This window comes from Zootoca vivipara, chromosome 1 (assembly GCF_963506605.1).
Source record: "Zootoca vivipara chromosome 1, rZooViv1.1, whole genome shotgun sequence".
NCBI lineage: Eukaryota > Metazoa > Chordata > Lepidosauria > Squamata > Lacertidae > Zootoca > Zootoca vivipara.
Window position 1 is genome coordinate 75,666,103 of NC_083276.1, and position 27,548 is coordinate 75,693,650.

At 43.4% G+C, this 27,548-nt stretch overlaps 1 protein-coding gene across 4 annotated transcripts in view; it reads right to left on the bottom strand.

Annotated features, from left to right (window-relative positions):
- TSPAN4 (tetraspanin 4) overlaps positions 1 to 27,548 on the bottom strand; it is a 522,690-nt gene that overhangs the window by 63,020 nt on the left and 432,122 nt on the right. For all 4 annotated transcript variants that reach the window (XM_035121894.2, XM_035121932.2, XM_035121904.2 and 1 more), the window contains one exon: positions 7,676 to 7,867. In XM_035121894.2, coding sequence (XP_034977785.1) covers positions 7,676 to 7,867 — 192 coding nt within the window. The remainder of the gene's footprint in view (positions 1 to 7,675; positions 7,868 to 27,548) is intronic.

A 27,548-nucleotide genomic window follows, 5' to 3' on the forward strand; every position in this document is an offset into this window, starting at 1 on the left:
GAGGAGACGCAGAGCACATTAATCATATGACTCACACTCCTGGTTGACCAATTGCCACTGCCAACATAGTAGACAAGTATTGTGAATTACAGAAAATAACCTCTGTCATAGGGCTTTGTTTGACAGTGTCACAACTTAGTGATATCTATCGGAGGGGGGGATGGGAGGGAGAGCACTGTGAAAGCTATTACTGCAGGGGACTGTTGCTTGTCTGCTGCTAATTCTGTGTGCCAAGTGCTTGGCATATGTTTGCCTCCAATGTTTGCTTCTCAGATCAAACCCTTATTTCCAGACTAACTCATTTTTAGATCCCCGTCTTGCCATATTTCCTTCCTTCCTCCATAAGGATGTTGTTTGTGTTTTCATTGCAATTTTCTATTTTATTTTAATCTTTGTCCTCTCTCAGTCTGCTTGTCTATATTTACTAACCATTTCCCTTCCCTAGCGGACAGTGTTTCTGAAGGCTATTGCTGGGAGGATATTGCTGGGGTTCTCCTAATAGCCTGCTCACATGACAGACTGTTCCATGCAAACAAACAAAACTGGATGATAGGGAAAATGGTTCCAACTTAAGAGTGGGATTCAACTAAGGTTTACTCAGAGTAGACCCACAGACATTAATGAACATTACTAAGTTAGGCCCATTAATTTCAGTGGGTCTATCCTGAATAAAACTTAGTTTCATACAGTGGTGCCTCGACTTACGAATTTAATCCGTTCCGAAAGCACCTTCGTAGGTCGAAAAATTCGTGAGTTGAAAAGCGCCATTGGAAACGCGATTTCCCATAGGAATGCATTGGAAACGGAAAAATTCGTAAGTTGAAGCAACCCCATCTAAAAATTCGCAAGTTGAAAAAACCCTATCTAAAACTGCCGCGGTTTCCGTTCGGATGTCGAGAAATTCGTAATTGTGCAGCCATTTGCCCCACTCGTAAGTTGAAAAATTTGGTTGTCGAGTCGTACGTAAGTCAAGGTACCACTGTACCACCCTTATTATGCAATCCTAGGAAGCCTTCTTCCTTGTGTATTAAGTTTCTATGTGGAGAGATTATTGTTAGTATATTTAACACCATTATTGTATGAAGGGTCAGTCATGTCAGTTCCCACCTGCAGGCTGAAGTGCTCAAGCCAAGACAGTTTCACCACATCATCTGCAATGTGCAAGATCTAGATCAGTAACTAGCCAGATGTTGTTGGACTCCTGCTTCCATCATCACTGACCATATTGGCTATTCTGGAGCCCAACAAACTTCTGAGGGCCACAGACGCTACACTCTGCTCCAGATTATTGGTACTCACTGAGAATTACACATGCCCTTGGCAGGTGTGCAAATATCTCTTATTGTTGGACTTGGTGCATTATGGCTGGTGGTCTAATACCGGGGGGGGGGCACATAATTGATGTGAGGGCTGGGTACAAGTTCAGGATGTGTAGCATACTAGACAATATGTGATAGCTTAAGGTCTATAGCACTTGCTACTACATAGTTTCCAGAAGCAAAACAGAGTTTCTAAAACGCAAAAGACTCATAAATCACAGTTTGTAGTTTTTAGTGGGTGAGTCCACCACATTCTCACTTGGGCTTCCAACATGAATCATCTTATATTATTAGTTTAGCAATCTAGAGGGGGGAAGCGGTCCCTAGAAATGTATGTCAGACAGCAGATTTAATTGGCATTTTATGGCATTTTCTGTATTTTATGACTTTTGGAAGGAAACAGACTCCAAATCAATAAAATGTCATAAAATACCAAAACCACACATCTCTGTCATATTCAACGCATGCACTCAATGCAGCTTTAGCTACTTAGCCACAGGCACAGAAGAGCAGAATGTTAATTCAAAGAAAGAGAGCACTAACTTTAGTATCCCCTTCATTACTAACCTTCTCCCGGACAAAGGATCTACAGATTGCCATCATAAGCCCTGACCTCGTTGGGCATACAAGTGTCGCACCATCTGCTTCTGAACGCAACCAGCTGCTGGGGCTAGATAAGTAGCACTCAGAGTACATTTCTGTACCATCTCAAACATTTAGGGCTGGGATTCTCCAATGTGGCTAAAGGAGATCAAGAGATACTGACCCTTGGATTCAACAGCCAGCTATATGCTTCTTTAGAAACCACGGGTCTTGGATGCCAATACTGCAAAAATGAGGATTTCAGAGTGGTGTGGAATATCTGCTCTAAACAGACAGCACCACTGAACTTTAAAAATGTAGGCATCTTTACTGCATAAAGAAGCAAAGAACCCTTTAAGAAGATTTAGTGGGCCAGATGCTAAGCAAGAGGAAGCTGGCTTATTTCCTAGACTTTAATGAGGGCTCTAAGAAGTCGCAGCAGCTGAGGAGCCTCCTGTATAAGGAAACTTTATAGCTGTTTCACTGAAATGCCAAAGCAGATACATATATAGATCTTGAACCTGCAACCTCCCTGGGTTATATAACTCACACTGCAGTTAATGGAAGAGCCAGGTTTGAATCATAGTTATAAGAATGCAATGCCTCGCAGCAAGCAAAGTATGTGAAATAAAAAGGATGGGGGAAAGGTATGGCATTCTACTAAATAACCATGCCAGCACAATGTCCCCTGCATGACCCCTCAAATTCAGGGGGCACACAGGGGGAGGAGAAGGGGAGATTTCCATTGTACAAGGAAAATCCTTGCACTGAAGGAACTTAATGCTATGTTGAATATATCTCTGTGTGAAACACTGGTGTAAAGTAAGAATGAGGCTTTCTTAGGAAATGTAGGCAGCTGATCAGAGGGAAATGCATTAGTCAAAAGTTAACAATGCCCCCTTCCTGGCAATGCAATATAGGCAGCTACAGGGCTGGCCCAAGACATTTTGCTGCCTGAGGTGAAGGACAATATAGTGCCTCCCTCCCTACAGAAGCCAACTGGACTGGCAGTTAACTCTTACACAAGAAACAGGATAGCATCCTGCACCATACCTGGGGCAATGGATAAGGTTAGGGGTCTCAGGGCAGACGGTGTGGCAATGGCTGGGGGGGGGAGAGCTCAGGGCTGACACTGCCAGTCAGTGCAGACAATACTGAGCTAGATAGACCAATGTTCTGATTCAACACAAGGCAGATTCCTGTGTTCTTTGTAATACGGAGCAGGGGTGTGTGTGCTCAGATCCTGCTTGTTGGCTTGCTTCCCATGAGCATCTTGTTGGCCACTATGAGAACAGGATGCTGGACTAGATGGGCCCCTAGTCTGATTCAGCAGGGCTTATTTTTATGAGAACCTCTCTTGAAAGCAGATGTCCCCCTCAAAAAGAGTCAAGAAGGGATTGGTGACTAGCCCACTGAAAATTGCCATTAACATCATTCACTAAATTTTCCTGAGGATTTCTTTTTGCACACCCAGTTCTCCCTCTGTCCGCAGACTGCACACGGCATTGCCAACAACTGACTTGCTCTGTCCCAAAGAGGATCCTGTGCCTTGTTAGAAGACCCAACAATTTGAACTGTTCTTCAAATCCTAGTTAAAGGTCTGGTGTCCCCATATGTTATTCAGGTCAGCTAAAAATAGATTGAGGAAAGTTTAACAGGGAAAAAGGGGTTTGTGTCTAAGGGTTATATCTAGGGTTATATATCTTAATTTACATCTCATTGGGCCTTCAGCAATGGTTCTGCCTACTAATTAAAACAAATGAGAGGAGCATGGTGTGGGGAGACCCTCTGGCTTTATCTAGGCTCTGAAAAATGAACTTCAAATAACTCCCTTTGTAAAAGAATAAAGCAGAATGGAAGGGAGCTTGGAAAGAACTCAGCTAGTGAGAGGGGCAATTAGTAACTTTCAATCAACAGGGAATGAAGAGGTCCATCTACAATTATCCCTAGAAAGAGGTCGGCTTTTTCTTCAGTTTTCTCAGTGATAGAGCACCTGCTTTACACGCAAAAGGTCCAAGGTTTAGTTCCCAGCATGTAAATCTGGGAAAGATGAAACCCCGGAGAGCTGCTGTCTGTCACTGTAGACAATACTGAGTTGCTGGACCAATGTTCTTTCTCAGTACAAGGCAGCTTCCAATGTTCAGTCTGGTCGGGGAGAAACAACAGCTGTAGGATCATCACCTTCATTCTCCTGGGTATGATGGTTTCCTCATGGAGGTCGTAGGAGCCAAAGATGCGATTTCCCCCACCTGCATTCTAAAATGCTACACAATCCAGAAAGGACTTTGGTTTCTTCGTCTGCTTGAGTTTGGAAGGACCATAGCTCAGTGGCAGAGCGCATGGTTTGCATGCCAAGGGTCCCATGTTCACTCCTCTGTATCACCAGGTAAGTCTGCAAAAGACCCATGTCTGGAAACTTGGAAAGCTGCAGTCAGGCAGTGTAGATTAGCTTTTGTTGATCTATTATGGGACTCCAACTCTTGGCAGTCCAACATGGTCAATAGCCAGACATGGTGGGTAAACAGGTGGGGATTGACTGGGTGAGAAGGGATCATGTTGGAAGTCTTCAAAGAAGGACCAGTACACTCCTTCCCCAAAAGGCCATCCCTAGACCAAGAGGTACTCAACAAATGTAGGTCAGTGATAAATATCCCCTTCCTTTCTGGTAATACAGGAACTTAAGAAGCTTACTTATGCTGTGTTGGACCCTTGGTCCAGCTATTTCTGCGTTTTCTAAGTGGACTGGTGGTAGCTATCTGGGGTTTCTGGGCAGTGATTTCTTCAGCCTTGTTTGGAGGTCAGAGACTGAACCTGGAACTTTTTGCACGCTCTGCAAAGGAAGCCTCTAGCCAGCCAACTGACTTACAGATGTCACCTCCCTCCCTCCCTCCCAACTCCTGTCTCAAGCCATTAAAACAACAGAAGCTGAAACACCAGACAAGGATCAATACCTACAACTTTGTGTGGGAAAACTATGGACAGAAAATCATTCACAGGACAATCTCTTACCATTCTCCCTCACACACCTTTTAACATCTCGCTAGTCAAATTCCCTGTCACTGGTAAGAGTTTTCGGCATCAGTTCTTTCAACAAAGCCCAGCACTGTAAACAGAATGCTTTTTAGAAGCCTATTTCAAGTACATTTCCTTCTTTCCCCCCTTAATATATAGGCCTGTCACAGATGAGACTCTGAAGCTTGGGCACCTTTTTTAAAAAATGACACTTGAAAGCCAATTCACACACCTAGTAGACTCATGGTGCTTTTCTTTTCTCTTCCTCTTCTAAATTCAAGCCATGACATTCCTTGCTTATTGTGAGTAGGCCAACACAAGCAGAAAATAAAAATAAATGCTCAGTTTGAATGTCACAGCCAAAACATATTGAGGTGATTTGAAGAGGTGTGCAAAAAAGCAGTTTGACGATGGAACCAATTTCCTGGGCTGGTGGGGTGGGTGAGTGGTGTCAGACCTGTTGGGGCTGCTTTAGCTTTGTATTTCCCAAGTCAGTCAGGGAGTTGGGCCTACGTTGCTGTATACAGTTCTATCCTATGAAAACCAGAACCAAACTGCTTGTGGTTAACAAGTCAGAAACCATATTGCTATTTTGAAGCCATTTTGGCATATAAGTGCACAGTGCTGAGCTGCACAGGGCCTTATATGTTAATAAAGGTAAAGGGACCCCTGACCATTAGGTCCAGTCGTGACTGACTCTGGGGTTGCGCGAGGGAGCCGGCGTATAGCTTCCAGGTCATGTGGCCAGCATGACAAAGCCGCTTCTGGCAAACCAGAGCAGCACATGGAAACGCCATTTACCTTCCCGCTGTAGCAGTTCCTATTTATCTACTTGCACTTTGACATGCTTTCGGACTGCTAGGTTGGCAGGAGCTGGGACCAAGCAACGGGAGCTCACCCCGTCACAGGGATTCGAACCGCCGACCTTCTGATCAACAAGCCCTAGGCTCAGTGGTTTAACCACAGCACCACCTGGGTCCCTTATATGTTAATACCAACGTGTATTAAACATCTATGTAGTTGGGTTTCACCAATCTGCTTAATGATATCCCTGGGGATTTCCTGAATACATTTGTGCAGGGTGCAAAGCCCCACACTGATGTTTTCTCATTGATGTAAAAGCCAGCAAAAAATAACCCACTGTCCACATACATAGGCACTGCACACTATACGAGGCACAGGAGGACAAGATGACAGCTTTCCTCTCTGACATGGCAGGGTACAATTTAAGGTGTGCCGTACTTCAAGAAAATCAAGAAACAATGGGAACAAAATTGCCTCTAAGCTAACTTTCTTCTGCTTCTCATTTTTAGCTTTCAGCCTGCTCTAAATTGTGCTGACTGGAATGATTTAATGGGAATGACTGCTCCAGAATGAAAAGTAGCATTCAGTTCTGCTCACTGCCCTAAACTTTAACAAGAGGCAAAGGTTGCTAAGCAGCTATTTCAAACATGAGAGACGTGAGGATCACCCAGATCACAAAGGGGGAAATTCAGCTCACTTGCTGTGTACTACTGTCAGCCCCAAAATCATAGAAAAGTTGTTTTTCATTATCTATGACTGAGAAAGTACTTGTCCCAAACTCCATGTGATTTTTAAAATGAATTATGAACAAAATATCATAATTGCATAAAATACACAACAGAAAACAGAAGGAACCTTCGTGAAACCCCGCCTCATTTTGGCTCTCTGATATGTGTGGGCATCTACACATTGGTGAGTTATTTCACCCAGTGCTTTTCCCCCCTAAAAAACAACAACACCTGTTTAGGGGTACTCTCATTCTGTCTGAGACTCAGGGAACACCGTGACAGGAAATGAGGCTGCCATCAGGGGTAGCAACGGAAATGATGATTCACCGTGCTAGAGAAGAAACTATTTTTTTTAAAAAAGAATTAGTTTCTTCTCCCGTTAAATTCACAAAATATTTAGGGGTATATGTACCCCTGTGTGCCCCCAGAAAAAAAAGCACTGATTTCACCTATTGCCATACTACCACCCAGTTCTGATGACCATATAAACTATGATTAATGCAACTGAGAATGAGCCATGTTAATTCTTAAACTCCTAATCCTTTCTCCTCATCTATATGTGAGAGGCGAAGACTGAAGGCTTTAAGAACAACCCACAACAGCTATGCATTATGTTTGAATCTGGGGAGGACTCTCTTAAAACCTCACTCAACTTACACAGTCTTTTATTTGATGACCATTCCAGTCAAATCATAAAGCAAATCATAGCTAAGAACTAAAAGCAGGACAACCAGCTCTACAGGATTGCCATTTTTATCTTTATATTGGTGACGGCTGTGGTTTATGAAATAAACAAATAACAAAATTACAGCTGTTGTATGTATCCACATTACTGATGTGCTCCCACTTGCATCTTTAAATGTCTAAATTTATTTATATATATTTTCATTATCTTGCTCAAGGGTAAGAGCCTTGGTTTAAGTTGCCATTTTCTTAGCTATGTGGCTCTCCTAGATGCACATCGGCATGTACCACATCATCCATAACTGCTTAATATGTATCTTGAATGTCATTCATAATTAGTCCATTCTAGGTGCATATGTCTTACCCCAGACAAAAACAGCTGGCTATTTCCAGCATATGGTGTTGAGGTGACTGTTTGCGCAATTAGAATGCACAGTACCCAACATTAAGAAAATGCTGTGCATCAATTCAATATCAACACAAGCACTCAGAGGCCACAAGGCAGGATGCAGGTAGGCAACAGAACCACCATTATGTTATACTCACACTGAGCAGGAGGCACTTGTTTTCTTTGATGGCTCCTATGCACCCCACAAAGCCAATGATCATTACAAAAGTCCCCGTGATGATCAGCAGATTGGCAGCTGACAGGGAAGGGAAGGAAGAAGAGAGGGTAGCGAAGTTCCCTTGGGTAACTGCTAGCCATATGCCAACTCCAAGGATCCCACAGCCTCCCAGCTAGGGGAAAAAACAAAAACAAAGGGAGACATAAGATTAGACAGTTGCACTTCCAAGGAAGCTATTATCATAATTATCACCACCAGTATCCTTCATTATCACTAATAGCAGACTAAGCAGTATCTAAGAAGCGCAAAATATAGCTGTAATTAGTTTTACAGTTATGCATATTTCTATTCATCGAAATCACACAGTACACATAGCCTGGTAGAGTATCATCCATTAGACTGATGCACAGTTATGCTGGGTACATTTATGGGTACATTTACTGGGTACAGTAAGCGAGAGACCCTGGTCCCTTAAACCCTTCAGATGAAAGAGACAAGGGAGAAAGAACGAGCAGGAGGTATGGAAGTGTTGTGATCACCCCTCTCACAGGCAAGATATGGAAATTTGGACTAGGCTCATGAAGAAAGAATGCCATACAGCTGGGATTGGAAATTAAGCTCAAGGATTTTGACAGAGTGCTTTTGCTCAAATTGACATTTTTTTGCTTAGAGGACATGCACACACTGAGAGAAGCTAATGAAGTCTTGGTGTAGCTGGAGACTAAAAGAGAGTCACAAAATAATGAAGGCAGTTCAGATATTTGGAATTTCAAGGCAATAACCAGCTGCAATCTTTCTCTCTGCTGTTGGCAAATAATGCACAGATCTTTCCTCTATTATTCCTTTCCCAACTGAGGTGTGTGCCAAGGACAGCCATATTCTCAAAACTGCTCAAGGACTGGATTCCGTCCCATTTCATTTCCAACAGGAGGTGTGTCTTCAAGAAACCACCAGTGTGAGACTCTTGCAGAACCCAGTACCATTATCCAAATCATATACAGTACTGTGTATGCAAGATATAGGGCTGGTGATAACCTTGCATTGCAAGCTCCCCTACCAGGAAATAAGAAAGCTGCTTTTCAAGTAAGAGATGGTACCACAGGCTCATGCTCTCGATCTGGTTGTGGGGAAGAGTTTCATGGATGAGAAAAACGAGGGCAGAGAGCAAATGTGGTCTTTTCCAGGCACTCATCAAAGGCAGCTCCACATACAGCACATTGCAAGGCTTGTTGTAACTATGGCACCTGTCACCATGGCCAGAACAACCCTCTTCCATGAATGGACCCAATTGGGACATCATTTACACAAAGGCACTCCTGGCCACGATGCCCAACTGGACATCCTGGGTCAAGACTGAGTCCAGGAGCACCCCCAAGCTATGAAACTGTGTTTTTTAGGGATGTGCTACCCTATCCAGTGTAGGTGAAATCCCAGTTCCTAGACTAGCTGTTTTACTGAATTAACTTGGCACCAATCAGAGTATTCATCCTACTATGAACAGCAGGTTTGTAGGGGGAGGTTTATGATTCCAGCTAGAACCATGGCAGGGGCAAAGACTTAAATCCCTCTCTTCTCACCCCCCCTTCCCCATGCAAGTTATTTGTTTAAAACAACCGATCCACAAGGCCAAACTAGATGAGTAAAATCCTGTCTGTCAGTATGCGCATTTAGTCTACACAGCAAACTTTTTATTAATTTGTGGTTTATAATGGTGAGCAAATGCTAACATTTGCAATGATTCATATAGAAATGCCAAAAATTAAGCAGAAAAAAACAAAATAAAAGGGATTTTACATGAGACCAGTCACACAGAATGCCATTTAAGTTCCTTGCCTTTCAAAACTGAGATTTAGAACTGCACATTACCCATCTCAAAAGGCCAAAAGAGAAACTATGCGTGCAAGACAGATGTGCCATTTTCACTCAAACAATAGAGGAAAATATTAACTAAATGTCTGCAAGAAGGGCGTGGGTTGTAAAAACAAAGAAGGGGTCATAGAAAATCTTTAGAATTGGAAGATGTTAGGAAAAAAGAAAGCCAAGAGCACATCATATGATTATTCAGACAATTACACACATAGTATTTACACACACGATTCTGTCTGAACCAGAATACTCCCATCTCATACCCTCCAACATTTCTCCGATGAAAACAGGGATATCCTGTTCAACAACAAGAATTGTTCATTTGTACCCCACCCATCTGTCTGGATTGCAACTTCCAATGTCTTGGCAACTTCCAATGTACAGTATATAAAAACATACGGTAATAAAACATTAAAAAACTTCCCTATACAGGGCTGCCTTCAGGTCTAAAGGTTGTATAGTTACTTCTCTCCTTGGCTCGAGAGATGCTATATTAACCATTAGTGTCTTAAGTATATGCTTGAAACAATTATATAACTAGATTGTTGCTAAAAGTTTTATTATCATGGAAAATAATTTTTTTTAATTGGTAAAATGCAGTCAAACACATTCTGTGTTTGTTACCAATATGCCTTTAAGAAACATAAACATTTATCCCTGAGCCTTTTCTAAGGTCTATTGGGCCATATGAAAACAACTGCTTTTCATGCAGTTTAGTTACTCTTTATGTACACTCTTAAAATGTTTATTGTGAATAGTTTGGCGGGTACTGCATGTAAAGAATACTAGGAGAGGGGTTTCTGGTCAGGTGGGACATAGGTAAGAAATAAAACAGCAAGGGACTTTGAAACAAACACAGAAATGTGCTTTAAAAAGTTTTGTTTTCAGGGTTGTCTGATGCCTGTCTGTTTTGATTTTTTACCCTTGACATCCATGCTTCTGCGATTTATGGATAATTGTACTCAGTTATTAATGTATTGCCCTCCTCCGAACCTTCTGCTAGTTCCCCACCATTTCTTGTTTGCAGTGCCAAACAATTCACAGAAGAGTGATGAAACAATGACTCCTGACAGTTTTTAGAGCTTGCTGCTGTGTGGAATAAAACAAAAACCAAACCACTAACAGGGCTGGTTTTGATAGCTTTACTGTCTTCCGGAAGGCCCCCAAATTGTCACGGTGAAAGGAGACACTAATCACCGAAACAAAAGAGTGACAAAAACAAAAACAGAACTGCTAAGATGGCATGATATATTAGCAAATAAGTACCAGGCCTATATTGATTTCGCAGGAAATGTGTGAAGCAGGCCCTGTTTATCAAAGATGACACCTTCGGCTAGCTTCCTGATGACGGCAGCATTTATCCCGCCTTGAATTAAAATACAGCAAGTTCTGAATGCTTGTACTGAATAATTATTTTTGACACCTCCTCTTTCCTACCCAATTACAGCAGATATACTGCCACTTCTCTTCCTTATCTTTATTCTCCAGACAGCCTGAACAGGGGTAACACAAGAAGGACTTCCATGTAAGCAGGGCAACTCTTCTTCATTGTGGGCTGCCTTGGAGTTGCCAAGAGGTGAAGGAGAGTCTTCATTTTGAAAAGGTGAATTCTTTTCTTGAAAACATGTAAGCTGGTGTTGACAGAGTCTTTCCTTTTTCCATTTTTTTTTAATCGTAGAACTTAAGTTTTTCTGCTGATGGATTAGTACCTTGCTTCATGTTTTAGTATGGTGTTTTTTATTGATGCTGCTGCACTTCGTAGATTGGGGTGGCTAACTTTTACGAGGCCCATAGGCACAGCTGGAATTATGACACAGTGTTGCGAGCGCCACCTGCTCTGGTTACTGCCCCTCCCATGAGTTCATGTATCATGCAGATGAAAGCACACATGTACAGAGAGGGCTTATGATGTGATGTTCTGAATCAGGCATCCCCAAACTTCGGCCCTCCAGATGTTTTGGACTACAATCCCCATCTTCCCCGACCACTGGTCCTGTTAGCTAGGGATCATGGGAGTTGTAGGCCAAAACATCTGGAGGGCCGCAGTTTGGGGATGCCTGTTCTTAATGGTGTTATTGTTTTAATATTTTAAAGCCTTGTTGCACATCTCTCCATTCTGGAATAATAAAGATGTGAGCATCTAGCATAAACACACACACACACACATGAATTAAATGCCATAATGCAGAGGTAGCTAACACGGTGCCCTTCAAATGTTCTTGGACTCCAACTCCCATCAGCCTCAGCCAGTGTGGGCAATGGTCAGGGACAGCGGGAGTTGAAGTTCAACATAGTCTGAAGCGCTCCACATTGGCTACCTCAAGCATAACCCTCAAGGGTTTGGTGAGCCCCCCCCCAGGCTTGGTTTGGCTTCCCTCATCGGCGCTATCTTTAGCATATGCGCCACCGGGGTGCAAAGATCCGCCCACCGCCCCCAAATTTAGTTTAGCCCCCAAATTAACTTTTATTATGCTTATGTCAGACACCATGCTTATGTCTTATCTCTTGTTACAGGTAGGTAGCCGTGTTGGTCTGGGTCGAAGTAAAATAAAAAAATTCCTTCAGTAGCAACTTAAAGACCAACTAAGTTGGTCATCCAAGAACAGATCCTCACAAACACACCAGCGGAACCTTGGCCAGGAACTTTCTATCTTCTACCCAAAATACACAAACCAGGAAATCCAGGACGCCCCATCATCTCAGGTATTGGCACCATTACAGTGGGTGTTTCCGGCTATATGGACTCTGTTCTGAAACCATATGCTATCTGTGCTCCCAGCTACGTACGTGACACCACAGATTTTCTGAGGAAAATACAATCTTTGAACAATCTTCCTAACAATACTATACTAGCCACTATGGATGTGGAATCTCTATATACCAGCATCCCACACAATGATGGTTTACAAGCCATAAGGAACACCATTTCAGATAAAACCACAGCGGACTTTGCTACCAAACTCTGCCACTTTGTCCTTACCCACAACCACTTCAAATTTGGTGATGACCTGTTCCTCCAGATCAGCGGCACAGCCATGGGCACCCGCATGGCCCCACAGTATGCCAACATCTTCATGGCAGATTTAGAACAACGTTTCCTTAACTCCTACCCACTCAAACCTCTCCTGTACCTGCGATACATTGACGATATTTTTATTATCTGGACACATGGACAACAGACCCTGGAAACCTTCCACCAGACATTCAATGACTTTCACCCCACCATCAACCTAACAATGAACCAATCTATGCAAGAAATACATTTTTTGGACACTACTATAAAAATACAGGATGGACATATAGACACCACCTTATACAGAAAACCAACTGACCGACAAACATATCTACATGCTTCTAGCTACCATCCCAAACATACCAAACAATCCATCGTATACAGCCAGGCCCTACGTTACAACCGCATCTGTTCCAACTCTACAGACAGAGAATCTCACCTAAGAGATCTACAGCAAACCTTTTTAGAACTAAAATATCCACCTGATGAAGTTAAACAACAGATCAACAGAGCCAGACAGATACCTAGAGAGAACCTGCTGCAAGACAGACCCAAAAAACAAAATAACAGAACACCACTAGTCATCACATACAGCTCCCAAGTTAAAACAATACAACGCATCATCAGAGATCTACAGCCTCTCCTGGACAATGACAGCTCTCTTTCTCAAGCTCTGGGAGGAAGACCTTTCATTGCCTACAGACAGCCACCCAATCTTAAACAACTCCTCACCCACAATAATACAACCACCAGACTTAACATGGACACTGGTACCAGAGCCTGCAATAAACCCAGATGCCAACTTTGCTGCCACATACACCCAGACAACACCATTACTGGCCCCAACAACATCCAACATACCATCTCAGGACTATTTAATTGCTCATCTTCTAACATTGTGTATGCCATCAAATGCCAACAGTGCCCTTCAGCTCTCTATATTGGACAAACAGGCCAAACCCTACGCCAAAGGATAAATGGACATAAATCTGACATCAGGAACCAGAAGACAGAAAAACCAGTAGGAGAACACTTCAATCTCCCAGGACATTCTATACAAGATCTCAAAGTAGCTGTCTTACTACAAAAGAATTTCAGAAATAGACTGGAAAGAGAAGTTGCTGAATTACAACTTATCACCAAGCTCAAAACCATGGAGGGACCTGGTTTGAACAGAGATATCGGATTCTTATCTCATTATACATGATAAGCGATCTTCAGCCATCTCAACCCTTGCTTTTTCAAGCAAAACCATTTGCAGTCGTTTTCGGTCATCAACAGCTATCAGTCAGTCAATCACCCATTTCCACCACCCTTCTGAGTGATCCCCCACCCCCTCCCTATCCCCACCCCCTCCCCACCCCTTCTCTACATAAGTGCCTGGGGACTCCTATTTCACTGTATCTGAAGAAGTGTGCATGCACACGAAAGCTCATACCAAAATAAAAACTTAGTTGGTCTTTAAGGTGCTACTGAAGGAATTTTTTTGTCTTATCTCTTGTTTACGAAAGAAGGGAGGAAAAGGAAACAAACTTTTAATTTGCTCCTTTGTTTACAATACACTTATACATAATAATAATAATAATCATAATAATAACCATTTATTATTTGTACCCAGCCCATCTGGCTGAGTCTCCCCAGCCACTCTGGGCGGCTTCCAATCGAATATTAAGACAATACAGCATTAAATATTAAAAACTTCCCTAAACAGGACTGCCTTCAGATGTTTTCTAAATGTCAAGTACAGTGGAACCTCGGTTTATGAACATCTCGGTTTATGAATTTTCAGTTTACGAACGCCGCGGACCCATCTGGAACGGATTAATTCACTTTCCATTACTTTCAATTGGAAAGTTCGCTTCAGTTTATGAACGCTTCAGTTTATGAACAGACTTCCGGAACCAATTACACCCATGCTTCGGGTTAAGTACGCTTCAGGTTGACTACTCCGCGGACCCGTCTGGAACTTTCCCAATGGGACTTTCAATGGGAAAGTTCGCTTCAGTTTATGAACGCTTCAGTTTAAGTACTCCGCGGACCGTCTGGAACAGATTAATCCACTTTCCATTACTTTCAATGGGAAAGTTCGCTTCAGTTTATGAACGCTTCAGTTTATGAACAGACTTCCGGAACCAATTGTGTTCATAAACCGAGGTACCACTGTAGTTGTTTATCTCTTTGACATCTGATGGGAGGGCATTCCACAGGGCGGGTGTCACTACCGAGAAGGCCCTCTGTCTGGTTCCCTGTAACCTCACTTCTTGCATTGAGGGAACCGCCAGAAAGCCCTCAGCGCTGGATCTCAGTGTCTGAGCTTAATGATGGGGGTGGAGACGCTCCTCAGGACAGGTATACAGGACCGAGACCGTTAAGGGCTTTAAAGGTCAACACCAACACTTTGAATTGTGCTCAGAAATGTACTGGGAGCCAATGTAGATCTCTCAGGACCGGGCTTATGTGTCCCGGCGGCCACTCCCAGTCACCAGACTAGCTGCCTCATTCTGGATTAATTGCAGTTTCAAAGGTATAGAACACCACACCTAAACTTATAAGTATTGTTTAGGCACCTACTTAGGAGAAACATCAGTCGTGTCAAAGGTGCCACTGACCCCGCTGCCGCATAGCAGCTCAATACAATACGTAACATAATATTGTGATGTAATAGTTAATTTCAAGAGTTAATGACAAGCGCCATCGTTGAGTCTGACAAGCGCCACTGCTGAGAATGGCAAGCACTGCCGCTGGCGTGGCGTCTTTTTGGTAAATGAGCGCACAAAGTCGAAAGTCCTTTAGTGAAACAGTAGGTATACATTTCGGTAATACCTAGGTATATGTGTATTTTGTTTTTCTAGCTTATTATTTCATAACAGGTAGATAGTTAAGAACTTAGGCGGCTCTGGCGCCTCCCAGAATTCAGCGCCCGGGTGCCCCGCACCCCTTGCACCCCCGAGTAAATGGCCCTGCCTCTCATGAGCCCTCACGCATCACTACCTGGTAGATCAGTTCTCTGTTCATCCCTCCCTCCTTCTTCTAATCTGTGGTGGCTGTTGTAGCTCTGGGAGATATGAGTCTGTTAGTCTTCCCTGTCATCTCTCTGGCACCAGGAATTCTAGGAAATGTAATTTTCTTGTGCATCCGGCATCGTCATGTGCCCTTGGCAGAGCTATGTTTCCAGTCAGGGAGGAAGAAGAGACGCAGAGGGGAAGAGAGAAAGATCCTTTCCTTCTGCCACCATCATTGCTGCTGCTAGAGCAATCACCAACTAAGCAGAGCTGGTAAGTGGGTAAACGAGAGAACAACTTGAAGATCAAGACGTTCACCTTGTTTTTAAGACAAGAATTGCAAGTCACCAAGAATCATTTTCTGAGCCAAGGAATGACAAAACTCAGTTACGTCTCTAGAAGCAGACTTGCTTCACCTACACACTAAGTAAACCATGAAGTCACTGCTTTGCACACCCATCCCTCTTACACACAAACATTGGGGCAGGGCTGGGGAGTTACAGACTTAGAGATTTTTGGTTATTAAGCAAATTAGAAAGTAAATTATTCAGACTTCGGTTGATCTTGCACTACTGTAAACAGAGTAATCCCAAGTAACTTCAAGTATAAGAATTCAATTGGGTGCTTCAGTTCTGCACACATTTTATAATATGGTGGTAGAAATTGCCTCATTGTTCATCCTAACGGTCTTTGTGCCCCTAAGTGATCTTTATTGCTTTTATTGTCTAGAAAATGCATCTAATCAACAGCTCCTGGGTTTGTTATCAGATTAGCATCCACACACACTGCAGTGCCTTCTCATTTAGCTTTAAGTAAGCTTCTTCCTTTTTTTTGCAACAACAGCACACACACAAAAACCCAGCAAATACTGGTCATGCATTATACATAGGGAGTTGTGGGGGGAAATCTGTTATTCTATTCAGTTGTATTTTACATCTGCTTATAGGGCTTAGTTGGAGAATGCTATGCTCTCAGAATAATTCTAGTTAATTTTCTGTGAGCACATTTCTACTACAATTTTAACACCAAGGAAAATAAAATTGTCTCTTTCTTTTTACACTATAATATTATTTCAGAGGCATTAAGAAAGATTTCTAACAGCAATAGTTGGCCCCTTTCTGCTGTTTAGGAACTCTAAATTGTTGTTCCTATCACTCCTTAGGTTCACAACATGCACTGACAGCTTTAGAAAAAGTCAAAGCTGTTCATTCTAAGGCGTCAACTTTAACAGAGCAAAAAATCTCCTAAGAAAAATACTGAAAGGCCTATTTTGTTTCAGGAGTGGGAAGCTGCACACAATCAAAAACACTTCCTCTTTACGCCCCAGGTTGTTTTCAGTTCATGTTGTTAGTTACACTTTGTCCATGATCTTGGCAGCTAAATGTTTTCCCTCGTAAAAATTGCAACTGTTATATCCTGGACATGGGAACAATTTGGTGCCTTAAAAACACAGCATGGTTTGAGTGTTTTCAACTCAGCAGAAGGCTATAATGACAATGCTTTTAAGTCACGTTATTTCTGAAGACCCTGAAGACAGGGCTGGGGAAGCTGTATCCCTCCAGATGTTGCTGAACTCCTATTATCCCTAGCCATTGGCCATGCTGGCTGAAGCTGATAGGAGCTGGGAGTCCAACAACGTCTGGAAGGTCACAGTTTCCCACACTGCTGCCTTAGAGGGTACATCTAGGGAGGCAGTCAACTAAATAGTTGTGGCAGTGTAAGGGTTCGCACAGAAGCAGAAGACATCAAGAAGAGGTGGCAAGAATACACAGAGGAATTATACCAGAAAGATAAGGAGGTCTCATACACCCCAGGTAGTGTGGTTGCTGACCTTGAGCCAGACATCTTGGAGAGTGAAGTCAAATGGGCCTTAGAAAGCATTGCTAATAACAAGGCCAGTGGAAGTGATGATATTCCAGCTGAACTATTTAAAATTTTAAAAGATGATGCTGTTAAGGTGCTACACCCAATATGCCAGCAAGTTTGGAAAACTCAGCAATGGCCAGAGGATTGGAGAAGATCAGTCTACATCCCAATTCCAAAGAAGGGCAGTGCCAAAGAATGCTCCAACTACCGCACAATTGCGCTCATTTCACACGCTAGCAAGGTTATGCTTAAAATTCTACACGGCAGGCTTAGGCAGTATGTGGACCGAGAACTCCCAGAAGTGCAAGCTGGATTTCGAAAGGGCAGAGGAACCAGAGACCAAATAGCAAACATGCGCTGGATTATGGAGAAAGCTAGAGAGTTCCAGAAAAACGTCTACTTCTGCTTCATTGACTATGCCAAAGCCTTTGACTGTGTCGACCACAGCAAACTATGGCAAGTTCTTAAAGAAATGGGAGTGCCTGATCACCTCATCTGTCTCCTGAGAAATCTCTATGTGGGACAAGAAGCTACAGTTAGAACTGGATATGGAACAACTGATTGGTTCAAAATTGGGAAAGGAGTACGACAAGGTTGTATATTGTCTCCCTGCTTATTTAACTTATATGCAGAATTCATCATGCGAAAGGCTGGACTAGATGAATCCCAAGCCGGAATTAAGATTGCCGGAAGAAATATCAACAACCTCAGATATGCAGATGACACAACCTTGATGGCAGAAAGCGAGGAGGAATTAAAGAACCTTTTAATGAGGGTGAAAGAGGAGAGCGCAAAATATGGTCTGAAGCTCAACATCAAAAAAACCAAGATCATGGCCACTGGTCCCATCACCTCCTGGCAAATAGAAGGGGAAGAAATGGAGGCAGTGAGAGATTTTACTTTATTGGGCTCCTTGATCACTGCAGATGGTGACAGCAGTCACGAAATTAAAAGACGCCTGCTTATTGGGAGAAAAGCAATGACAAACCTAGACAGCATCTTAAAAAGCAGAGACATCACTTTGCCGACAAAGGTCCGTATAGTTAAAGCTATGGTTTTCCCAGTAGTGATGTATGGAAGTGAGAGCTGGACCATAAAGAAGGCTGATCGTCGAAGAATTGATGCTTTTGAATTATGGTGCTGGAGGAGACTCTTGAGAGTCCCATGGACTGCAAGAAGATCAAACCTATCCATTCTTAAGGAAATCAGCCCTGAGTGCTCCCTGGAAGGACAGATCGTGAAGCTGAGGCTCCAATACTTTGGCCACCTCATGAGAAGAGAAGAATCCTTGGAAAAGACCCTGATGTTGGGAAAGATTGAGGGCACTAGGAGAAGGGGACGACAGAGGACAAGATGGTTGGACAGTGTTCTCGAAGCTACGAACATGAGTTTGACCAAACTGCGGGAGGCAGTGCAAGACAGGAGTGCCTGGCGTGCTATGGTCCATGGGGTCACGAAGAGTCGGACACGACTAAACGACTAAACAACAACAACAACAAAAAAGGGTTCGCACTAATGCATCAGAATTCCCCCATTTCCTCACCCTGCACCATCCCTACATGTGCTCTGGAGTGTCGTGGGACCCCCAGAACAGATTTAGAGGGTGAATGGTAGGGTGAGAAGAGGGAGAGGGTGCACAGCCCTGATGGAACGTCACCCTTAGCGCTACAGTGAATACAACACATAGTGGGCAAAGCTAGGGACAGCAAGCAACACCTTCTCCTGCTAGCCCGCCCTGTTCCCCATGACCTGGTGGCAGTAACAGCAGAACCACCTTGAACTGGAGGTCTGAAGATGAGGACTACCCTACCGTGGACTCTGTGTGTCCACAGTGCGTAAGAGTCCTCTTCAGGAGCAGAAATGAACATCCAATTGGACAGGGATGGGGAACCTATGCCCCTCCAGATGTTACTGAAGTTCAGCTCCAATCATGCCTGGCCACTGACCATGCTGGCTGGGGCTTGAGGGGAGGTGGGCTCCAAAGCATCCAGAAGTCTGCAGGTTCCCTATTGCTGGTGTAGTGGGGAACAAGTCACTAGTGGTTCTAAGAAGCGTTTCTGCAAGGCAGGGCATGATTTCTGCTAATCCATCCTACCCAGTGCAGCCTCCCTATGCCTCTCAAAGGCTTCTCTTGGTTACAGGCCATCTAGAGCAGGAGCAGATATGGAATAGAGGGGTGCAATTGGTAAAGGGGATTGGTGTAAATCAGGTGGCCTGCCTGGCACAAGAAAAAGCACATCAGCTAGTGCAGAGTCACCTTTGAATACAACTATGTATGCAACACTGAACATGGCTGTTGGCAAAAGGGAACCTGTGGATTGGATACAGGGGTCCCGGTCTTCCAGCATCACCTAGTGAACAGAGCAATATCTTCTGTTTACTGCACTCCAAGCTCTAGTTCCTTGGCCTTATGGGGACAATGACCTGAAGAACACACACCTTCCAGGTCTAAATTTACCCCCAGCATCCTCAAAAGCTCATATGAACACAAAGGAATGTCACATGGACTCATCATTGGCTGGAACACATAGATCTTGTTTTCTGCTTGGAACAGTGACCACAGCACTGCCCAACATAACATGTGAAAAGAAGGCGCGCACACACACGCGCGCGCGCACACACACACACACGTTGCCTAGAAAGTATCACACAGCTGTATTTAGTTTCAGAAAGGGAATTCAAGTTTAAAATAAAATGAGAAGACTTCTAAAAAGGAAATGAGGGTGGGGTTAGAGGAGGTTAAATTCCTTCAAGAAAAGATTTCCATTTTTAAAAGGAAGCCTTTACATCGCTAAAAGCAGTGTCAACCCTTCCTTTTAAAAATGGGAATCTTGCCCAAATCAGAAACAGTTGCTGGCAAAACAAATGCACATTGATGAGGAGGCAAGCAAAGAAGGACTTTGGAAGAACAAATCGTTTAAAGGCATAAACATGAAACAAACATTTTAATGGTAGGGAGAGCTCCCCTCAGCAGGCTTAGAACTGTGGCTCAGAAATGCTGCCCCAAATCTCAGAAATATCCCAGTTTATTCTGAGTCCAATTCATACCTTAATTAGGAGCATGGCATGATCCAATTCCTCCCCAACCGTCTGCCTGCCCAACAAGCCTCCCACCCGTCCACCTATGTCTCAGGAACACTCAGTGAAACTCACTAGCAGTTGGTTCAGAACAAACTACTATTTTATACCATGCATATTTATCTTATACAATTCATTACCACATGACTCAGTGGGAGCCATTAGCTTAGATGAATTTTTAAGAGATTAGAGAAATCCCTAGAGGACATGTACATGTAAGGTTATCTGCAATTATAGCAAAATGGAACCTCCACAATCAAAGTACATATACCTGATAATACCAAATACTGGGAGTATACAACAAGGCCTTTATGTCCTGATTAAGGGTTTTCCAGAGGCATCTGTCTGGCTATTGTTCAGAACAGGATGCTGGACTGGATGTGTCTAATCAAGCAAAACTCTTCTTCTGTTTGGCCCTGAAAACTGTCTGTAAGGAAGCCTACCATTGGCTGTGAGGTTTTTGTGTGCCAGGATCTTCCTAGCAATGTGAATTCAATAAAGTGGTTTGGGGGCTCAGACCCCACCTCTGTCTTGTATTCAGTTTATTGGAGAGGCATTCATTGTATTTTAGTCTTAGCTCCCACGAAATGAGTGTTTGGAAACTGGCCCCTCCCAGAACCAGCACAATATTGAGAATGGGCAGGCCCTTGTTCTCGGAGGCGGGAATGTGCAGGGATGGGGACAAATTAATAAAACAGCTCTTCTCACTCATCTCACCAAGCTGAAATCCAGTCCTTACTACTGTACATGCGAGAGAACAAATCCCCTTAAGACACAACAGTTAAATCCTGCCATTAGCTAAGATGGAGAGGTTTTTGCACACACTCCCCCCTTAGATGGATTAGATATCTAAGCCAGATTGTTTTTAAGTGGCCATAAGGATCTTATTCAAGCTTGTCTAATTTCATAGGCATCAAGGACAAGAAGCTCGTCACCTTAAGTGTGAACACTGAAGTTTGACAGTAGAAGTAGACCTAAAGCCAAGGACTTCTAAGTAATGGGCTCCATGTTCTTGCCACTTGAGATTCACACAAAACTGGGAGCAGATGCCTATTGCTCTAATACATGCTGAATGATGCAAGATGAAGGGATAATCAGTGTGTGCAGGGGGAGGCAATAGTGTCACAATTCAAGTTCGACATGTACTGCCGTACAGAAAATATATAGTCCCCACACCTTGGTAAACATTGTCTCTGGTCCAGAAGTGGGGAGCTTGAGACCCTACAAAGGTTGCTGGTCTCCAACTCCCATTAGCTTAAGCCAGCCTTTGCCAATGGTCAGGGATGTTGGTAGCTGAAGGGCAGCAACATGGAGGGCCAAATATTTCCTATTGCTGCTCTGGACAATTGAGACATTGACAAGGCAGCAGCTGGGGAGAGAGAGTTCTGGAGTACAGATATGACTTTGTATGATAGCCAAGTTCAAGTGGCCCAAGGGGCAAGAATCCTTCGAAACAGGAGCAGGAGGGTCCACAGGCTTGACTATTTCCCAGAAGGGCAAACTGGGACATTGGGAGATTAGGTACCTCTGAAGGGGAGCTGAAGGGCCCATAAGCAGGCACGGGCAAACACACCAGGCAGAATTCAAGGAGAGACTGGTCACAGCAGGTTCAAAGCACAGCCAAGTGGTTCTAAGTAAGAGCTGCTAAACAGCCTTCCAGCAGCCACTTCCTGCCTCCTCTTACAATGTCTGTTGAGAGATGAACTAAAGAAAAAGGGGAAGCTCAAATGGTGTCAAGTGAACCTCAATTCCAAAGCTGGGAAGGGGGCATTCCTAAAACCTACATTATTTCCTGGTACCCCAGCATTGTACTGCTGCCCTCACATCAATAGCTCAGCTGTTGAGAGGTACAGATAGCACATAGATCTTTGACAGGCAAGTTTCATAGGTACTGTAGTGCACACTAAAGTGGAACCGTCTACTACTTTTTACTTGACTTATGACACATCTAGGAACATAAGAGCCAGACCATTGGACCATCTAGCTCAGTACTGTCTTCACACTGACCAGCACTGGTTTTCTAGGGTTTCATCCAGGGAACATTCGTAGCCCTAACAAGAGATGCTGGAGCTTGAACCTGGGACCTTCTGAACCCAAAACAGATGCTCTGCCACTGAACTATGGACCTTTCCACTTGGCTTTGACCTTCATGAGTTTCTGAGGCTGTCCACCTATTAATAATCAGGTTCATTCCAAGTTCTTTCATTGCAGGAAGTCAGAACATCAGCTGCAAGGAGATGAGCCATATCTCTGGTTGCCCCAACATAGTGGAATGACCTTGCCCAGAAGCCATTTTTATGTTCCTTCTTCCCTCAATTTTAGTGACATCCATCTATTTGTACAGAAGGATGGCAACCTTTTTGGAGGCTGCATTGTTGAAAACTTTTTAAGTCAGCACTGCTCCACTTTTTGGTTTGTAAATGTATTTTGTGTATGTTGAATGGAGTGCTTTACCATTTTGTTGTAAACTGTTGAGTGGGAAAGACAGTTTTCAAATATTTTAATTAATTAAGCAAATGCACACACATATAGTGGGAAGTGTGCCTCGAACTTTGCAGAAGTTGTTTGCAAGCTGCTATGGTATGCTGTGCCAAAGTGGAACAAGATGATCCGTTCCCCCACCAACTGTGCTTTTCCTCCTGCTTGCTTTGCTTCCAAGCCACATTCAACCTCCCTTCCAAACTAATGGCAAGTCAGCCTGGCACGTAGGCTGCACGACCGTAAGTAATAACACATCACATAACAGCTGCTTCTCTGTGACGGGTCTCATGGCGTTAGTTTACAACAAAATCTATTGCTTGCTGTATTTTCCTTTTCACACTCCTTCATTTTGTCCCAGTGTCATTTATTTCTCCTTTGTCCCATTGCATCAAGATTTGCTACAACCCTGAGGAATAGAATGAGTTTCAGATGTATGGGATGGAGTAAATCAGAGAGAATTACAGCTGCCACTCCTTGCAGCTCTGAAGATGATAAACAGTATGTGGTGATTAAAAATTAAAAGCTCTCTGAAACTAATTGTTTAGCCTGCCATCTCACATCCTTGTTATCTGCTTGAAAAATTAGCTTGAAACAAAAAGCTACAATCTGCAGTGCTGATGCAGATTGGTTTACTGAGCATCAAAACCAGCACATAATTTGGAATTGTGCATTAGAATATACCAATCTCCCTGCAAAACCCAAGCACACCCACATTTTCGTTATGCTTACTTCCATCAGTGAAGAATTGAGGTGTTCATTGCAGCATCTGCTGCAACTACCTTGCTTCAGTTTCAGTTTATATAGCTGATGACGTGGACAATGTCCTCATGACAATGCAGACAGCAACATGTCTCCTCAACCCTTGCACCTCTTGGCTTATTACAGCCTGCCAAGTAGATCTAGAGTGTGGTCAACACATCCTTGCAGAAGGGAGGGGTCCCAGCTTATGGCACAAGAATTGCAACTACTCACAGACAAAACGTATTATCTTGACTCATTTCAATCTGGGTTCAGGCCTGGTTACATGACCGGATTGCCTTTTGTTGCCCAGATGGATGACACTTATCAGGAAAAAGACAGACCTTGTTTCGGCTTTTGATACTATTGGTCATGGTATCCTTCTGAGCTGACTTAGTGGGATGGGTATTGGAGGCACTGTTTTAGAGTGATTCTGTTCTTGCCTCCAGGGTCAGTTTCGGAGAATAGCATTGGGTATTTGTCATTTGCCTCCCTGGCAGTTGTGCTAAGGGGTGCCATATTGTGCCCAATGCTATTTAACATATATTTGAGTACATCTGACACTATTTAGCAAGCCTTCAGGAAAATTATGTGCAGAAGTTCGTGCCATTTCAGTTGGTGGAGCTATTGTTTTATGTCTTCAAGTAGCTTATTTGCTGTTGTCTTCACCACTCCCTATTTCATGGAAACTCTGTCTGTGCCTGACATAAGAACAGCTCTGCTAGATCAGGCCAAAGGTGCATCAAGACCAGCATTCCTTTCTCACTGGGGACAACCAGATGTCTACAAGAAGCCCACAAGCAGGACCTGAGAGCAACCACATTCTCCTCACTTTCTCAGTAACTAGTATTGAGAAAAGTACAGCTTCTGACACTGCCTGACTTGCTTCCCTGTCTCCTCATCAGTCTTGGAGAACTGGGATCATGTCAGACTGCTGTATGAAGATCTCATTGTACTGAGCTGCAAACAGCGATTTACTAGAGAAATCCAATATATGTAGCCAGAACTCCAATATATGTAGTTTTGCCTTGGGCTTTGTTTCTGGTTTGGGCTTTGGCTCACAATACTTGCCAATGTGTGGTTTACAGGGTGCTAGAAACAGCACAGTGCAATGGACCTGCTGCAAAGCCATTGCCTTGCCCAACTTTCCAGATGCCAATGTATAATTCGGCAGTGCCATCTGCTACAGCTTCAGACTTTATTCTGTTTGCCAATACAAATAATGTTTTGGTGTCCATAAACCTTCACATATTATCTTTTATAAGATGACCATTTCCAAGAGGTTTTGCCATGGTCTTTTTTCCTGCTACTTTTTAAATAGTTCGCAAAATAGCACAATAATAGTTTTCATGTGCTTTGATCAGGAACTCACAAAATCCGCCCACCTGCTTACCACAGGTGGGCATTTCTGGAACTCTGGCAAGAAGGATGCCCAAGAGCCTAAATACATTCCTCCGAGTTCTTACTTGCACTGCCATTTGGATGAGATAAGGAAAAAAGTCTCTCTCTGGCTGGTCCCCCCATTGTTACCCATACTGCAGTGCAGATAAAGAGAAATTCATGCTTCTCTTTCAAGCCCTGCATGCACCAACAAGGAAAGTGTATGTGTGTTGGGGATGTCTTATCTCATTTGCAGTAATGTTTTGAGAATATAAACTGCAAAAGAGGAGAATGCCTTTTTTGCTTCCTCCAAACTGCAATGCAAATGAGAAGCAAAATTTACTTCTTCTTTGAACAAGTACAGAGAGTTTGAAAGAGAGGTGCAATGAGATTTGGATAAGCAAGGCAAAGTCTCTTCCCTTTCTAGACACCAGTACAAATGAGGCAGAATTCTGCATTTCCCACAACCCCACTGTGCACGACAGAGGATACAGATGAGGGGAAGGGGCCAGTGGAAGCCAAGAGGCTGGGTAGAAAGTCAAGCTAATATTTGTGGGTTCCAAGTCCTTTGCTGCCTGGTTTTGAAGACAGAGGTCATATTACTACAGATATTTTGGCTGATTCATACATCAGAATTGGCTCATTTGGGTAGTTAAGAGCTTACATGAGTGGTCTACTCATGTGATCAGTGAAACATGGTAGAGCGCTCATGAAATATTCATGAAGTACTATCTGTTGGGTCTCCAAGAAAAAGCAAAAAAGCAAAACCCCTATTGCCTCAGTACTGTATGAACAACAGGAAAGAGGTGAAGCTAAGTAGTAGAACATATGTGCTGCATGCAGGATGTCTCAGGTTCAATTTGTGATTAACAGAATCTCAGTATAAGGCATTTTCATATCCTCATAATATCTGCCATATCTGCCACCATTGTAAAAGAGCCCCATTCCCTATACTGTGTCATACCATCATATTTAGATTAAACCAATTACCTTTTTAACAGGGGAAGATAGTTGTCAATGGTACTAGCATAGAGGAGAAAGAATTAAAGACCACAGAAGCTCTAACAAGGTTTTGTGGAATAGATGCCTCTTCAGTGGCTACATTCATGCAGTGAATCTCCAGACCACAAAAACTGTACCACAATAAATTTGTTAGCCTTTAAGTTTCATGAGACTCTTGGAAGTTTTTCCTGGAACAAACTAACATAGAATATTCCTCTGGAATAGAATGCTCTGAAGCTGATGATTAACAAGGTCACAGCATCTAAACTTGCATATTCTCAATTTTAATCAAAATGAAGCAGGGAATTTGAGCAGAACAGGAGATGAGTTTCAACAGAAAATGTAAAATGTAAGACAAAAAGGGAGAGGAATATGAAGTGTGTGTATGTGATGGGGGCAGGCGGAAATAATCATTTCACTTCAGGTTCCAGTTTTAAACAATGCAAAATTCAAAACATTAAAACTGAGTCATCTGCTCTCAAAATGGTATTTCAAAAATGCAGCTGAGATTGACCATAATGAAATCAACACAATCAAAGGGAAGGTTGGATTTATGAGCTCTGAAATCAAACTGGTCAAGTTCAATATCTTGAAATGGCAACCAAAAATGGCAGGTCATAAGCAGGCAGTACTCTGGAGCTCTTTTTCCTTATAGAAGCCCCAAGGGGTAGAAAGCAAATCAATGATGCTGGAACATCTTAGCTCAAAAGAGAGATTGCTAATTTGTAGCCCACTGGCTCTTAAAGCAATTGCATATGGTCATAGCTGCCAAGTCCGGGTCGTAAAGATCCGGGATCGGCAGCGCGCACATGACCGGAAGTTGCGTGACGCAACTTCCGGTGGCGCTTCGCCCTTCTATGGGCATCAGAAAATGGCGACGCCAGCGCCGGAAGTCGCTTCCGCGCATGACCGGAAACACGTAAAAGCGACTTCTGGCACCAGCGCCGCCATTTTCTGATGCCCATAGAAGGGCGAAGCGCCACCGGAAGTCGCGTCACGCAACTTCCGGTCATGCGCGGAAGCGACTTCCGGCGCCAGCGTCGCCATTTTCTGGTGCCCATAGAAGGGCAAAGCGGCACCAGAAAAATGGCCGCCGGGAAGAAGCGAATTTAAGGGAGAATGCCGGGATTTATCGCCAAACGGGATACCACTGGGAAACAGTAAGAAAAAAGGGGTTTTCCTGGCGGATACGGGATACTTGGCAGCTATGATATGTTCCCTGGTGACCCTAACAAAGTTTGTCCATCGTTTCATTCATAAAAAATGGAACCAATCTTTTCTTCTTCTAAGAGATGGAGATAATCCACATTTTAATGTTACATCCCTCTCTGTATTTTGTTTTTAATGAAATGCACTAGTTGTACCTGTGCCCCATAACTGGGATGCTCTTAATGCCAAGAGACTGCAGCTTTATTAAGTAAGAGCAG